This window comes from Euprymna scolopes, chromosome 39 (assembly GCF_053919585.1).
Source record: "Euprymna scolopes isolate OS-2025 chromosome 39, ASM5391958v1, whole genome shotgun sequence".
Lineage (NCBI taxonomy): Eukaryota > Metazoa > Mollusca > Cephalopoda > Sepiida > Sepiolidae > Euprymna > Euprymna scolopes.
The window spans coordinates 58,419,445-58,437,332 of record NC_136520.1 but is presented as its reverse complement, the minus strand read 5'-3'; the positions used below and the strand labels follow the sequence as shown (position 1 = coordinate 58,437,332).

Below are 17,888 nucleotides of genomic sequence, written 5' to 3'. Positions count from 1 at the left end.
GGAAGAAAAAGGGTAGTGTGTGGTCGATTTTAGGTGTGGTCATGAATTTTGCAGCAGTGGGGATCAGGCTAGGAGAGCTATATGGACGTTAGCGTTTAGAGGGTAGTTTCCCACGATGGTTTCACACATCCACCCAGAGTCCAACTGATATTTATTTATAGAATATATCAAAGCGTGTGTTTTTGTTTTTATTTTACTTTATTTTATTTTTTATACCTGTGAACCTGTGCGTGGGGGGGAGGAGCTTTTGCCAGCTGCCAGTGTGATGGATATGCTCATGTTGCCCACCCCCACCCAAGTATTAGGAAGATATATAACAACAAAAAAAGAGAAAATAAGTTTATTAGGTGGGCTAAGGTATAGTATATGGGGTTCATGGAAAAACAAAGGTATTGTTCATCAATACTCATAAAGAAGAGCTGAAGTGGGGTTGTAATCAAAGCATGGCAGATGATGGAAGAAAAGGACCATATTTTTAGGGTTGGTTTACTGGCACCTTTGAGAGTGGCTGAGTTTTATGACGGTTGGGGATGGTTTGTAATGATTAACAAGTTACAAATTGAGTACAGTCTAGTTGAGGAGAGTTGCAAGTTTGACTTGATTGAAGGCAGATCTTGGCTTGGACCAGGCCAGGAGAGCTTTGCGAGATTGAAATGAGCTGACATCAAGTGATGGCCTTGAAGTAAAAGATGTGGATGTTAGCGCTTAAGAGCGTAGTTTTCCACGATTGTATCACACACACAGCTAGTGTGCAATTATTATTTACAGAAAGTGTGGGAGTCTTTTTTTTTTTTTTTTTTTTTTTTTTAATCGTGAGGCAATGCACTCTCTGCTGCCAGAATCAGAGGAGAAGATGAAAAAGAAATTCATGGCATGCAATGTTTTGGTTAGCGAGCAAAGACCACATGGTTGTGTTACAGTTAACATCCAAAATGAAATTAGTAGTCCAAATATTCTAAGTAAAACGGCTTTATTTCCTATTTGATTTAGATAGTTTCAACTTGGTTATAAGATTGATTGGATCTTTCATTTTAAAAGATACTATTGGCAATTATCAAAGGATCAATAATCCAAGATTGTATTTTCTATACACAAAACTTTAACGATGAAATGGGTGAATGAAGAGTGATTTCTTGATAGTTTTTTTTTTTTTACTTCTTTGATCTTTCTGTGTCTATAGCTAATTCTTGTCTTTCTGTGTTTAGATTTTTGTGTGTTAATAGTTAAGGTTGGCCATTATCATAAGCAATCGGTTTCTGGTGGTTCTGATCCAAAGTGGTCCTCACTCTAGGCTGGTTGAACTGGCTTCTTTCAAACAAGGAACTTTCATGAGAATATAAAATTCACAAGGGGTTCCTAGTTACTGGGTGGTTGAGTGGGGATGACTGAGAAAAAGACTTAATGTTTAGGATTTCCGGTTGAAAGTTCATGTATTCCAGCAGATGTGCAAGAGAGATTAGTGAGAGGGCAATCTGAGCATGAAACTAGTCAGTTTCGTTTTCTGGGGTCTAAAAGACAGTTGAGTCTGTGTGCCTCTCCAAACAAGATGGACACTTGGATATGTTTTGATTTAGTTGGACAAAAATTCCTTATTTTCAAGTCTGATGCTCAGAAATCTTCTGTTTTAGCATTGACGCAGCAGTTGATGCTGTGACTGTCAGAATCTCTAATTTGGACTAACGCCACAAGCTAACAATGTTTGATGAGTTTCATGAGAATGCGGTCTTCTCCAGGAACTTTGGAAATGTTTGATTTATACTATCTCCGCTAAATTCTGTAGGTCCGCTGGCACCATTTTGTCTTGCTGGCTTCACTGCTTCGCTGGTGTCAGAGTAGGCCATGACTGTTCAATCACCGATCTCTACTTTGCTGATGACCTTGTGATCTTTGACGAGTCCTACGCAGAGGTCCAGCACACACTTGACGATGTCAATTGCATGGCCAAAATGGTTGAAATGAGAATCAATGCTTCTACGATGAAAATCCTCTCTGGTAACGTTCCCCACCTGGCTGCATATCACCATCTTGGCCACTGCAAACTAACATTGTGTGTTCTACGAAAGGAGCTGGCTCAACCCATCTTGGGTGAATGTCGCTAAAGGTGGTCAACAAGCTGACGATCATGACCTATGCAGTGAACACAAACACATTCATCCTTTGCTGTTTTCCATTTCATGTGCGCGTTCTCTTATTCTTGTTATCGCTTCTTGTATCCTCCTATTGCTTCTCTTTTATATTTTGCGCAATTCTTGCTGCCCTTCATTGCAACGTTTGATCATTGCTTCCCTTTGTTAGAATATATATCCACCCCCCTCCTCCTGTTTGTTTTTTACACCTTTGTATTAACGACTCCTCTTTTTACCTTTTCTTTTTATCCAGGAAGAAGATGGCAAAGACCATGAGAAAAAATCTGCAAAAGACGCTCTTTTACTCTGGTGCCAGCGCAAAACAGATGGGTGAGTATCATCATCTGTAATGAAAATGCACAAAAAATAAAATTTTAAGTTTTTTTTTTCTTACTTCAAAACCTGATGTGAAACAGAAAGATTTTAAGTAGTGATTGGACGATTCCAATATTTTTCCCCTGATTCCGATACAATTACCGATTCCAATTCTTTATAAATCTCTACACATGATAAAACAGTGGTCCGAAGTGATTAACTGTGTTATCCATTTTTTTTTTTTTACATGGTAGTCACCACTTATCAAGGCCCGGAAGCCACTCGAGGATAAGGATTATTGCATGTACAGTAATCAATGAGATAGTATCGTAGTAATCGTTAGTATTGGAAATTTGATAAAGTGTCTTAAGGGGGCGATTCATAAGGAATTCGTTTATGTTAGACTTGGAGACATCCATGTTGTAGTCAGGTGGGAAACAGGCAAATGTAAGAGAGTTCCACAGGCGTCAAACAGTGTTCCAACGTTTTGTATATTGATAATTTTTTTCCTTTCATTTTTAATTCATTGTATATAATTCCTGTAAAGTAGATATTTACCTACTTGCGGCCATGCAAAGATGTGACACAAGGTTGGAAGCCATCAAAAATTCCTGAACAGAATCTTTATTGGCCAGTAGGGGCAACCTAAGACAGCAATAAATTAAACCCTGCTGGAAGAGAGGGGGTAAAGATTGGCAGGGTGACCCTCTTAGGACTGCACGAAACCATATTTCAACCTAACAAATGCAAGATCATCCCAGACTTTGTCAGACTGATTGTAGAGAATGTTTTTTTGTTTTTTTTTTCGGCGGTGTCCTATCTACATATGCACAGTTAGGATTGTTTTTTAGTTTATTTACTTGTTACTCCTATCCCTAACCTCTTACAACTATCCGTAAAATAGCAACTTGTATTCAGTTAATCGTTTATAATACTATTTTGGTAGTAAATAACCTGAAAACATTTTACTTTGTAAAATAAAGCAAACCTAAATCTATATTGCATTTCTCTTTGTCTGTCTGATCTGGCTGAAATTTTATATGGACCTTTATGATAAGGTGCAGCGAACTAAATATAGTATCCATTCGATGCACACTTAAGAATTAATAGGAATTAGTATTTTAATGCAAAAAATAAGCATAAATTTAACCATATTTGACATAAATGTTTGGCATAAAGCATTCATTCTAAGTCAACAGACTATAATTTTTGCCTGCGTTTAACTGGCAAAACATCTATAAATAACTTAGATTTTAGATTCTTTTTTTTTACAAGTGAGTTGCCACTTACCCGAAGGCCACTTAAGAATAAATGTTAAGTAATGTGAGATGTAAGTGTAGTAATTGTTAATGGTGTAAGTTGCATAAAATTTGGTTCATTTATTAAAGAGGATGGTTCAACAAGAACTTGTTTACATTAAACTTGAAGGCTACCATAATGTAGTCGGCCAAGAAGCAAATGACAGGCGGCCAGTTCTTGTTTTAATTTTTTTTTACTCACGTTCACCCCTTACAAAGCATATCGCCACTTGGACGTAAGGGACTACTATTTGGGGCTATGTATAGGAAAGATTAACAAGATATTTGATTGTTACATTTAAACTTCTGCATATCAGTGCAGCCAGGGAAGCAGGCAGCAGGAAGGGAATTCCAAAGTCTAGCTGTTCGAGGGAAGAAACTATTAGAATAGAAAGCTTTCTGGCATTTAGGGACAACAACAGTGAAAGGGTGAGATCGTATTGCTAAGCAGGTTTGTCAGGGATATGTACGTCGAAAGGGTACAAGTGAAACGAGTTCATCAGAACACATTCCGTTAAAATATTTATAAAACAGGCACAGTGATGCAACATTGTAGCGATGAGACAGGGGATGGAGCTTAGTTGATAAAGTGGGACCGATTAGATTGATAACTCTTTTTTGAACTATATCTAAGAGGGAGACACTAATAGTAGATGCACCAGCCCAAATGTGGCAACAATACTCCATGCATGGGTGAATGGTGGCCTTGTAAAGGTGCAGGATACTCTCAGGCATGAGTAGTCTTCTAGCTCGATAGAGGGAACCCACCTTCTTTGCAGCAGCCTTTGCAATGTCCTCTATGTATTTGTTCCAGTTCATATTGCCCACAAATGTTAGGCCAAGGAGTTTAAAGGTAGAATTCTCAAGTAGGGTGCTATTTGTAATGGATAGCAGTGGTTGGAGAATCGTCTTGTAATTGTTAAAGGAGAGCAGCTTAGTTTTACTAGCATTAAATGTTACCGTCCATTTATGGTCCCATTCCACGATAGTCTGGAGGTCATTTTCTAACGATTCTGCCATTGTCTTAGATTTATGTACATCTGTTCTTCCCTCATGCATATTATAGAGCATTGTATCATCAGCAAATATAACCATCTCGGACACAATATTATCAGGGAATTCTAGAAAAGAAGCTTTGTTCATGGAATCTGCGTTCAGATTTAGACACAGATAGTGGTGGAAATTGTTGATAGTGGTTGGAGCTAGTTGAGTGTTTTTTTTTTTTTTTGTGAAAGTTTGGCAAGGAGGGTGCCATAGATTGGACCTCAGATGACCACTTGCCATGAAAATAATGATAGAGCAGAAACGGGCTTGCAACGTTCCTTCTGTTGGAAAGAGGCTGCAAGGAAGAGAAAAGGGTGTCACCTACCAGGTTTCAGGCAACTCTTTTCATTTTGGATATTAGAAATACTAGTTTGAATAATCCAAACGAGTAAAACCCGTGGAAATTCCAGTTTTATTCTACATCTGTTGTATATTGTTGCCATGCTTGAAAATACTTGCGTTCTGTGGATGTCCACCATTAGTGCAGACTCACAATATTATTGTACCACCTTTGTTCAAACTGAAGCATAATTATCTAATTGCTCTGATTAATCTAGTTTCAGGACATATCTGGTTGTGAACGTTTACCTCCAAAATCCTTGTAGGAGTTGATGTCTTTCCATTCTATGGACGTCTCGTTTAAACGTAGATACCCCCCCCCCTTCCCTTCTTTCACCATGTTATACCATTTTTGACGGATAAGATACTACACTTTGATTAATTTATTTTATTTAGAAAACATAAGTTGAAAAAACAAAAGCCACTCAAAAAAAAAAAAAAAAAAAAAGTGGGGAAGGGGTTTATGTTCATCCTTGTTACTGTACTTTTGAGTTTTCTAAGATAATCCTAGCTAGAGTTCTCAGTCACCATAATACCACATTTACACCAGGTGTCGTCCTACTTAAGATTTCTTTGTTTGAATATATACAAGGTGAAATGATAAAATTGTTGCCCTAAAGAAGACAACACTACGGCTTTATTTTAAAACTTTTATTGAAAAAAATCAATTCAGGTAACTTGATTATGTAGTAGAGCTGATATCTATTCAATTTTGCCACCTTCAGCCTCAACCACTGCCTTGATACGGATCTGGAACTGGGAGCATGTCCTTTCCATAAGCGCCACCAGGAACTCGATGGATAGCGTTGATCAGGCTGTGTTATAAAGGGAAATAACCGAAAAGCAAGGAGTTATCTCCTCTGGATGGGAAAGGGAAAGATTTTTCAAGATGGCTGACACAGCATTTCACATAATCTGCTGCTCTAACGTTTTACTATTTTTCTGTTAAAAAAAAAAATAATTTGGTGTCAAAACGATGTCTTCTTGTAATTCCCACATTTAACAACGAGTTATATTCCGTGACGACATAACAGGCTGGCTTTGGTGTTGTGGGAGGTTATGTTAGTGATGTTCTTGACAAAACAAAATAGTCCAATCGGTTCAGGCCGGGGGCCAGTGAGAGAAAGGTAAAAAGTCATAGCACTCCTTCTGAAGCCAAGCCTGGGGATAACCATACTCTTCAACACATTCAGGTGCACTTTAACTTCGAAGATTTGAGGTGGCATGATGTGGCCCTCACTTGAAACCACACCAAAGACCATAACTATCGTCACAAACTTTGTTTTCATCACCCTGGATATGCCCCTGTTATTTGTGGCAATCGAGTGATGCATTTTGAGGGTGTTCGCAATGGTCCTGTTGTAATACCTTGTATTGATAGAGAGCATGAGTTGTACAGCGGCACATCTCTGATCTCTCTCGTTGAATATTGTGTCACTTTCAGACATGATAAAAGGCTCCTATCGCTCTTGGAATTTGTACACAACTGACCTACTAGTAAATGATCTGCAACAAAAAAAGAAAATTGGTTCTCGTCAAATGGAAATGGACTCCTGCTGTCTTTTCTAGGTTAAAGCATGTAGCAGTTTCTGTATGAAATCTTAGGTGGGAGAGCTCAATATGCAACAGAGCATACATAGGAGTTAAAAACACAGCGCAAACTTATCCCAATCTCATAAATTTATTTCAATCTAAAAGGGTTTTATTTAACAAGAGCTAGTCGAAGTTATATATATATATCAGTGGCAACTCTAGCCTATTATTGCTACTCGTGCTCCCCACTGCCCTCTGTTAACGTCAGTTCCCAACCCATGGTCCGTAGACCCAAAGTAAGTCATCATAGTTGCTATTGCGTGGCACTCCATTGTATAGCACAGATTGACTAACATACCTTGCCAGTATCAGTCCATGATTGTCCTGATTTAGGCGTGAAAAGCAAGCAAGACCAACAATAGTTTTTCCTCGGATTTACTCGCACATAACCAGTCAATGTCATTAAACCATTTGGATTGGAACGAACGAGTTCTAACCTTATTCACCAATAAAGGAGTTGGGCGCACAACTTTGATAATTTTTCGCTTCTTTGTTAGGAGTCTAAATAATAATAAAGGGTTGGGTTCGAGACTCCTAACAAACGGTTCCCCAGTTCGATACAAAACACCTGACGAAGGCCGGAGGGCAAAACGGCCGAAACGTTGTGACAATAACAACCAAGATTGAGGAAGTCAGTCCGACAATCTCAATCAATGAAAACACCTCATCTCAAAAATACAGACAAATTACTATGCTGGTTTATACGAGTCAAAAGGTGCAAGGATGTTCGCCCATATATATATATATATATATATATATATATATATATATATATATATATATATATATTTCTGTGGAAATATACTTTATTTCCTAATAATATATACCAATCCTTATTTAAGAAGCTCAATGTAATTACAGAGCAATATAGTGAATGAATGAATGAATATGCCATTTTGAATTGCGTAATGTAAACACGTTATAAGGTATTTACTGCTTCTCTTCCAATTTTCGGATTTTAATCATATCAAAACGCACTTTATTTCCTTTTGGTGGGTTGATTGCTGCTATTTCTTCTGATGAGTTAAGGGCAAAATATATTCACTGATTGATATAATAATTAATTGATTTTGTGCTACGAAACAGATACTGTCAAGAATTGTAAATGTCAACTGAATTAAAGGAATAGATGGCCAACACCATGAACTTTGGAATATAGACTTTGTTCATTCATTCACTAATATATAATGAGGAACTTTGTATGGTGTGTGAGGTTGTTCAATTTTTTATGAAATTTTAGGTGTATTTTGCAGAGGAATATCTGTGGTAAGTATCGATATTTGAAAAAATTTTATGAAAGAAAGAACAGGCGATTTTGACTAAAGTTAACATCCTTACACAGCCTAAGATCACAAGTGCATTTGAGAAGTTTTATTATCACACAAGCTGAAGGCCCATTTATATAGAATCGACCATAGATTCTTTGATATGATAGGAGTGCATTTGAAATGAATGTTTCTGTTTAGAGCACAATTGAAGTAGGATACTTGAATTTTTAATTTTAAACTTTAATTCAAGTCATCTATAAATATAAAAGCGAAAATGTATGTATGTGTGTTCGCTTTTTCTGTATGTCTACAAAAGGCTTCTTTCAGAGAAGCGGTCGCTCGCCTAACAACTTTTTAAAACTTTTTATATCACATATAAATCGTAATATCTCACAGTTAACAACGAAGCTCGCCTGTCTATTTAATTTGCTCGATTTCCGGAAGATAAATATTCAACATTTGTCGCTCGCCGCATGTGGGTTAGTCTTTTTCCTATAACATCTTGGAAAAATAAAAATCCCGCAGTCAAACTTGACCTCATTAACTCATTAAAACGAGCACCTGCCAAATCCAAGTAATTAAATAAATTCAAACGTGTTTCCGTTAGCATCTCGCAGTGGGGCAATGGTTAACATCGCATGTTTTTTTTTTTTTTTTTTTTTTTCACACTTTAATTTACAACTTTGCCTCAAGGGTTCGATCCTCATACTTGCTTTTTTTTTTTTTTTAACCCCTCCCCCACCCCCGGAGTTTCCACGCACACCTCCAAACACCCGGGTAACACCGGGTACCCCTCGCTAGTACTTTAATAAATTAGTCCATTTTCTGTTTTTGAACCCAGTCAACAACGGGTATTTTGCTAGTTATATATAAAAATAATTTTATAATATCACTAATAGGGTTTCTACAGTGCAATGTAGACTGTAATATATTGTGGACTTAGTCACTGCAGTGAGGCATGTGAATCTTCCTTCCTGTGCATCGCGATGAATCCCAAACTAGAGCAGGCAATCAATCGATTTGATTAAAAATTGGTTGATTTCACAGATTTTGATGACAATAAAAGTATGGGAGTATGAAACATTTGTTGATCATCATGCAATCTCGGGCAACGTCAGGTCTTCCTGCTAGTATATATATATATATATATATATATATATATATATATATATATATGTGTGTGTGTGAGAGAGAAATAAGCCATCACGCTTGTCTCAAAAATGTCGAAAAGTATAATATTTTGTAAGCACATAACACTTTGTGTAGTTATTGCAATAAATTTGGACACAGAAAATAATACAAAAAATGGACAATGTTCTTTGATGCTTTTTGTTTGTTTAGACCGAACTTTCATTCTCACCACTCCACTCAAATTAAGACCATCTAATCACTTCATTTTCAAGGGCTTGTTTCTTTTGGTTGAGGGGAGGGGTCTTTAGGGTCAGAATTATTTTCAGACATTTGGATGAGGAAGGGGAGGGGGGTCTGTGTCTTGTCTAACAGGAAAGAGACTTTGTGAAACAATATATTAACAAGTTGTTAAAAGTGGGTGTGTTACAGAAAAAACAGTGTGAACCTTTCCTACTATCCCTCTCTACCCCAAAGTATAATACTTAAATACAGCATATATGGCAAACTCATATAGAATGCCTTTCTTGCTTGCACTTTCACTCTTTCTCTTTTGCCTGATCTCTCTCTCCTTCACTTCTCCTCTCTCTCCTTCACTTCTCCTCTCTCTCCTTCACTTCTCCTCTCTCTCCTTCACTTCTCCTCTCTCTCGCCTTCACTTCTCCTCTCTCTCCTTCACTTCTCCTCTCGCCTTCACTTCTCCTCTCTCGCCTTCACTTCTCCTCTCTCGCCTTCACTTCTCCTCTCTCGCCTTCACTTCTCCTCTCTCGCCTTCACTTCTCCTCTCTCGCCTTCACTTCTCCTCTCTCGCCTTCACTTCTCCTCTCTCGCCTTCACTTCTCCTCTCTCGCCTTCACTTCTCCTCTCTCGCCTTCACTTCTCCTCTCTCGCCTTCACTTCTCCTCTCTCGCCTTCACTTCTCCTCTCTCGCCTTCACTTCTCCTCTCTCGCCTTCACTTCTCCTCTCTCGCCTTCACTTCTCCTCTCTCGCCTTCACTTCTCCTCTCTCGCCTTCACTTCTCCTCTCTCGCCTTCACTTCTCCTCTCTCGCCTTCACTTCTCCTCTCTCGCCTTCACTTCTCCTCTCTCGCCTTCACTTCTCCTCTCTCGCCTTCACTTCTCCTCTCTCGCCTTCACTTCTCCTCTCTCGCCTTCACTTCTCCTCTCTCGCCTTCACTTCTCCTCTCTCGCCTTCACTTCTCCTCTCTCGCCTTCACTTCTCCTCTCTCGCCTTCACTTCTCCTCTCTCGCCTTCACTTCTCCTCTCTCGCCTTCACTTCTCCTCTCTCGCCTTCACTTCTCCTCTCTCGCCTTCACTTCTCCTCTCTCGCCTTCACTTCTCCTCTCTCGCCTTCACTTCTCCTCTCTCGCCTTCCCTTCTCCTCTCTCTCCTTCCCTTCTCCTCTCTCTCCTTCCCTTCTCCTCTCTCGCCTTCACTTCTCGTCTCTCCTTCCCTTCTCGTCTCTCCTTCCCTTCTCGTCTCTCCTTCCCTTCTCGTCTCTCCTTCCCTTCTCGTCTCTCCTTCCCTTCTCGTCTCTCCTTCCCTTCTCGTCTCTCCTTCCCTTCTCGTCTCTCCTTCCCTTCTCGTCTCTCCTTCCCTTCTCGTCTCTCCTTCCCTTCTCGTCTCTCCTTCCCTTCTCGTCTCTCCTTCCCTTCTCGTCTCTCCTTCCCTTCTCGTCTCTCCTTCCCTTCTCGTCTCTCCTTCCCTTCTCGTCTCTCCTTCCCTTCTCGTCTCTCCTTCCCTTCTCGTCTCTCCTTCCCTTCTCGTCTCTCCTTCCCTTCTCGTCTCTCCTGCCCTTCTCGTCTCTCCTGCCCTTCTCGTCTCTCCTTCCCTTCTCGTCTCTCCTGCCCTTCTCGTCTCTCCTGCCCTTCTCGTCTCTCCTGCCCTTCTCGTCTCTCCTGCCCTTCTCGTCTCTCCTGCACTTCTCGTCTCTCCTGCACTTCTCGTCTCTCCTGCACTTCTCGTCTCTCCTGCACTTCTCGTCTCTCCTGCACTTCTCGTCTCTCCTGCACTTCTCGTCTCTCCTGCACTTCTCGTCTCTCCTGCACTTCTCGTCTCTCCTGCACTTCTCGTCTCTCCTGCACTTCTCGTCTCTCCTGCACTTCTCGTCTCTCCTGCACTTCTCGTCTCTCCTGCACTTCTCGTCTCTCCTGCACTTCTCGTCTCTCCTGCACTTCTCGTCTCTCCTGCACTTCTCGTCTCTCCTGCACTTCTCGTCTCTCCTGCACTTCTCGTCTCTCCTGCACTTCTCGTCTCTCCTGCACTTCTCGTCTCTCCTGCACTTCTCGTCTCTCCTGCACTTCTCGTCTCTCCTGCACTTCTCGTCTCTCCTGCACTTCTCGTCTCTCCTGCACTTCTCGTCTCTCCTGCACTTCTCGTCTCTCCTGCACTTCTCGTCTCTCCTGCACTTCTCGTCTCTCCTGCACTTCTCGTCTCTCCTGCACTTCTCGTCTCTCCTGCACTTCTCGTCTCTCCTGCACTTCTCGTCTCTCCTGCACTTCTCGTCTCTCCTGCACTTCTCGTCTCTCCTGCACTTCTCGTCTCTCCTGCTCTTCTCGTCTCTCCTGCTCTTCTCGTCTCTCCTGCTCTTCTCGTCTCTCCTGCTCTTCTCGTCTCTCCTGCTCTTCTCGTCTCTCCTGCTCTTCTCGTCTCTCCTGCTCTTCTCGTCTCTCCTGCTCTTCTCGTCTCTCCTTCTCTTCTCGTCTCTCCTTCTCTTCTCGTCTCTCCTTCTCTTCTCGTCTCTCCTTCTCTTCTCGTCTCTCCTTCTCTTCTCGTCTCTCCTTCTCTTCTCGTCTCTCCTTCTCTTCTCGTCTCTCCTTCTCTTCTCGTCTCTCCTTCTCTTCTCGTCTCTCCTTCTCTTCTCGTCTCTCCTTCTCTTCTCGTCTCCTCTCTGCTTCTCTTCTCCTCTCCTCTCTGCTTCTCTTCTCCTCTCCTCTCTGCTTCTCTTCTCCTCTCCTCTCTGCTTCTCTTCTCCTCTCCTCTCTGCTTCTCTTCTCCTCTCCTCTCTGCTTCTCTTCTCCTCTCCTCTCTGCTTCTCTTCTCCTCTCCTCTCTGCTTCTCTTCTCCTCTCCTCTCTGCTTCTCTTCTCCTCTCCTCTCTGCTTCTCTTCTCCTCTCCTCTCTGCTTCTCTTCTCCTCTCCTCTCTGCTTCTCTTCTCCTCTCTCTGCTTCTCTTCTCCTCTCTCTGCTTCTCTTCTCCTCTCTCTGCTTCTCTTCTCCTCTCTCTGCTTCTCTTCTCCTCTCTCTGCTTCTCTTCTCCTCTCTCTGCTTCTCTTCTCCTCTCCTCTCCTTCTCTTCTCCTCTCCTCTCCTTCTCTTCTCCTCTCCTCTCCTTCTCCTCTTCTCGCTCTCTCCGCCTCTCTCTTTTGCCTGCTCTTTTTCTCTCTCTTGTTCTTTTTCTCTCTCCTCTCTTTTGTCTGCGTTCTTTTCTTCCCTCTCTCTCGCTTGCTTGTTCCTTGCATTGTAAAATATATATTTCTTAAAGGTCATTTTTAAAAAATATGTTCAAGCTTCTTAAATGGGTTCAAATTGTGGTTTTCCTGTAACAAATGCTACAAGTACTTTGAAAATATGTGATTAGCTGTGGTGGTGGTGATGGTGGTGGTGGAGGGGAGAATATATCTAGTTACCTCACGCCAGCATGAGTATTCAAAATGGTAATACGTTTACCTTTTTAAAAGGTTCTGTTGACATCTAGACCTAAAAAAGGATGACTGGTATTCAAATTGTTTCATTCCAAATTAGTCTCAATTTCTGCTATTTATGCTTTTTATGGATTCAATACAACAATTGGACGATATATATCACTTCAAGCATTTATTATAGACTGGGGGGGGGGGCCGGCGTTGCCCGGGTGTTTGTAGGTGTAAAAATGTAAAAAAAAAAAAAAAAAAAAAAAAAAAAAATTTTTTTGGTAGGCAGGTAGTCTCGAACCTGAATCCTTGATGCAAAAGCGAAAAAAAAAAAAAAAAAGCCTGACCACTTACCAGGACACTAAGAAGGCAGAGATGTGAGAAGGTTGAAATTAAACGATTAGAAACACAGGAGCGTAAATTTAATGAGGTCAAACATCATGCCATAGAGGAATGAAATCCTGCACTTGCTCCCTACAAAAAGGGGAGTGTCTAAATAAATAGCAATTGTCTGATGTGATGGTTTTCACAGCATTGATCAAAGCTCATTGCTCTCTGGAAAGCCAAGGACCAACTTCGTTTCAATTTTTTTATACTAAACAGCCAAACAAGCACGTGACAGAATGGAATAGCGTGAATTTTGTAAAAGTCGATCAAAATGAATCTGCACACGATGTCCCTTTGCAAATCATAGATATTACAATCTAGGGGGTACATAAAAAGTTCTACGACATAGTAACCCCCCTGGAGAATCCCGGCAAAAAAAGCCTTTGCTGGACATACAAAAATGCGCCTGCCGCTTTTGCCTTTTATATATAGACTAGCGGGGGTTACCCGGCGTTGCTCAGGTGTTTGTAGGTGTGTGTTGGTGGGGGGGGGGGTTTAGATTAAAACAACCCTGTTAAAAAAACAAACAAACGTTGGCCGATTGTTTGAAGGTGTAAAAGAAAAGTAGTTCTAGTATAAAGGTAGGCTTGAACCCCGAATGTTTGACGCGGAGGTGGAAAGGAAATGGAAAAAAAACAAAACCCTGCGACCTAACCATCTCGACCACGGGAACAGATGAATTGATAAGTGTGTTAAGTTGACGTTTATAAACCGAAATTAGCAGGTGCGACAACGTCAAGTTGTGGAAGCCAGTTTCTGTTTTCCCGCTATGCGGCGATCAAACAATAAAAAAAAAACCACAAAAAAAACTAACGTAAGGCTAATGAATGATGAAAACAGAAAAACGAACATGTGAAAAATGGCTTAAATAAGCCTGTTTCGATATTAAAATTTAAGAAATCGGTGGGTACCTGGGTTTTTTTGGGTATCGCTAAGAATAAGCGAAGTAAAAAAAAAAAAAAAAAAAAAGCAGAAAAACGAACGTTACGTGAAAACTGGCTTAAATAACACTGGTTCAATATTTAAATTTAAAAAATCAAAAATAAAAAAAACATCTCACACCACGATTCGAACCCAAAACGTTTCGATAATGAACCAAGGCCTTAACCAATTGAGCTAACGCGACGTACATGAAATTTGTTCGGTTTTTCAACTATTTAAAGTAAATCAGGTCACGACGTCATCTGACGCATGCATAGAATCGGTCATTATCACGAGAGGACCGTTTTTATTGACCCCTCCCTGTCGAAAATTGTCGATTTCAAGGTGAAAAAGTTAACGTTTTTGGCCAATTTTTCGATATTTTTCGATATGATACCTAGTTTGTGAATTTTCGTCGTGTCTGTCAAAAGTTTTTAGCAAACACACATACATACATACATACATTTTTGCTTTTATATATATAAACTAGCGGGGGGTACCCGGCGATGGCCAGGTGTTTTGAGTAAATCAAAATTCCGGTGGGGGGGGGGGGGGTAAAATTAAAAAAAAAACAGTTTTGGTAAATGAGTATGAGGATCGAACCAAAGTTGGAAATTATAGTGTGAAAAAAAAAAGCGTACGACGTCAACCATTGGGCCACCGCAACATACAAGACACGTTTGAATTTATTTAACTATTAAAAACACGTGTACACAAAAGTTTCCATTTGACCTAATTAAGAAGGTCAAATAGAAGTCACGCAGTTCACTTTTGCTGTGAGGTAGCGGTTGGGTTTCTTTACCCAATTTTGACTGTTTTTTTTTTCCCAGAGACGTTGGGGAGGGGGAAACCAGCTCCCAATTGTCCAAATTGAATAGCATTTGTCTGATATAAAAGATTGATCAAAGCTGATTGCTTCTGGACGTTTCCCGGCGCGATGCCGAGAAAGCTGTTAAGTTTGAATTAGTTTAGCTTTTTATACAAAAAATCCCAATCAACATGCGAGAAGCCAAAATATAGCAATAATTTTGTAAAAATCGACGTAAATAAATCTATACGCTACACGCGTTCTCAAATCCTACATATTATTATCTATGGCTTATACAAAAAGTCCTAAGCAATAGTACCCCCCCCCTCCCGGGAGCGTGTGCGAGAAAAGCCATCGCGAGACATACACGAAATGGTCACACACATTTTGCCTTTTACATATATAGACTAGCAGGGGTACCTGGCGTTGCCCGGGTGTTTGGAGGTGTGTGTGCTGTTAAATAAAAAAGAAACTGGGGGGGGGTAAAAGTCGGTAGGAATGAACCCGGACCCCTGAGGCGGAGTTTAAAAAAAAAAAACATGAACAATTCGGCCAGCCAGAATGAGTTACTGAAAGATGTTTGAATTTATTTAAGTAAGAACAAAATTGACAGGTGCCCGCATGGAAGTTGTAGAGCATTACAACGATGACGTAAGCAATAGCTATTCAGCAAATGAGGTCAATGACCAGGTTTGTTTGTTGTAAGCAAAGTAAAAAAGAAAACATAAAAACGAACGTTAAAACTTAAGCGAGGAAGGGTAATCAAAACATCGAAAAAAAAACACAAAAAAAAAAAACGTTAGCCAAACGAACGATGTTAAATGTAAAAATCGAAAAAAGAAAACAGAAAAACGAACGTTAAAACCAAAAAAAAAAAAAATGTGAAATATGGCTTAAATAAGCCTTTTTCGATATTAAAATTTAAGAAATCGGTGGGTACCTGGGTGTTTTTGAGTGTCGCTAAGAATAAGCGAAGTAAAAAAAAAAAAAAAAAAAAAAAAAAAAAAAAACAGAAAAACGAATGTTACGTGAGAAATGGCTTAAATAACACTGGTTCAATATTTAAATTTAAAAAATCAAGAAAAAAAAAAAGACATCTCACACCACGATTCGAACCCAAAACGTTTAGATAATGAACCAACGCTCTAATCAACTGAGCTAACGCGACGTACATGAAATTTTGTCAGTTCTTCATCTATTTAAAGTAAATAAGGTTATGACGTCATCTGATGCATGCGTAGAACTGGTCGTTGTACCGGGGGGGGGGGACGGTTCCCGCCCCCTGTCGAAAATTGTCGATTTCGGGGTGAAAAAATTAACGATTTTGGCCAATTTTTCGATATTTTTTGAGCGAAGAATGGGGCTTCAATATGATACCGAGTTTGTGAATTTTTGTTGTGTCTGTCGAAAGTTTTTAGTAGACACACAAACATACATACATACACACAATTTTACTTTATATATAGACTAGCGGGGGCGGGGGTACCCGGCGTTGGCCGAGTGTTTGGAGGTGTGTATGGTCGGTGGGGGTGGTGGGTGTTAATGAAAACCTAAGAATAAGCAAAGTAAAAAAAAAAAAAAAAACGAACGTTAAAACTTATCTGAAAAAATAAAGACATCTCACACCATGATTCGAACCCAAAACGTTTAGATGCTAACACGACGCACATGAAATTGTGTCAGTTCTTCAAATATTTAAACTAAATCCGGTTATGACGTCGTCTGACGCATGCGTAGAACTGATCTCGTCATGAGAGGACGGTTTTTGCTGACCCCCTCCCCCTGTAGAAAAGTGTTGATTTCAGGGTGAAAAAATTAACGTTTTTGGCCAATTTTTCGATATTTGTTGGGTGAAGGATGGGGCTTTCATATGAGACCAAATTTGTGAATTTTTGTTTAGTCTGTCAAAAGTTTTTAGCAGACACACAAACATATATACATACATACATTTTCGCTTTTAAAACTCCGGGGGAGGGGTTAAATAATATAAAAAAAATGTTTTGGTATGTGAGTGTATGAGGATCAAACCCGTACCCTTGAGTTAGAAATTAATGTGTGAACAAAAAAATCCGTGCTACGTTAACCATTTAGCCACGGCGACATACATCTTTAAGATGGTTTGAATTTATTTATTTAACTATAAAAACAGGCGTGCGCAATAAAAGTTAACTCTGCTGCTTCCATTTGACCTAATTAAGAAGGTCAAATAGAAGTCACACAAACCCAAATTTGACTGTTTCTTTCCCCCAACAGATGTTGGGGAGGGGAAAGCAGCTCCCAATTGTCCAGACTGATATACAAGATTGATCAAAGCTGATTGCTTCTGGACGTTTTTCCCGGCGCAATGCCGAGAAGACGTCGTTTGAGTTTAGTTTCACATATTTATACTAAAAAGCCCAATCAACACGCGAGAAGCCAAAATAGCAATAATTTTGTAAAAGTTGACGTAAATAAATCTATAAGCTACATGCGTTCCCAAATCCTACATATTATTATCTAGGACCGATATACAGTTTTAAGCGATAGTAACGACCCCAGGAGCGTGTGCTCGAAAAGCCTTTTGAAGACATACACGAAATGGTCACACATATTTTGCCTTTTATATATATAGATATAGACTTGCGGGTGTACTCGGTGTTGCCTTGGTGTTTCGAGGTATGTGTGCTCTTAAATCAAAAAGAAACGGGTGGGGGAAGAGTTAAAAAAAAGTTTTGGTAGGTAGGTAGGATCAAACCTGAAGCCCTCAAGCGAAGTTGGAAAATAAAATGTGAAAAAAACATGGCACATTAACCGCTCAGCCAGCAAGAAAGAGTAGCTGAAAGACATTTGAATTTATTTAAGTAGGAAGAGAATTGACAAGTTCCCGCACTTAATGAGATCAAGTAATGAGGTTGCAGTTAATATTTTCTGCGGGGCAGTTTTTAATGAGGTCAAAATCCGGTTTGTTTGGTTTTACCCAATTTTGGGGAAAACCAGTTCCCCCATTTATTAGGGGAGTGTCCAGATGAAAGCAATTGTCTGATATGACGG

General features: G+C 40.0%; 2 protein-coding genes across 4 annotated transcripts in view; one reads left to right on the top strand and one right to left on the bottom strand.

Moving 5' to 3' along the window:
* The window catches only part of LOC145263789 (spectrin beta chain-like), a 532,547-nt gene that overhangs the window by 230,993 nt on the left and 283,666 nt on the right, over positions 1-17,888 (top strand). The window lies entirely within an intron of this gene.
* On the bottom strand, positions 2,372-12,803 carry LOC145263560 (uncharacterized). The gene is made up of 3 exons (XM_080120407.1): positions 12,780-12,803; positions 10,543-12,564; positions 2,372-2,470 (listed from the first exon to the last, which is right to left on the bottom strand). Exons 1-3 carry the CDS (start codon positions 12,801-12,803, stop codon positions 2,372-2,374), a joined length of 2,145 nt encoding a protein of 714 aa, XP_079976533.1.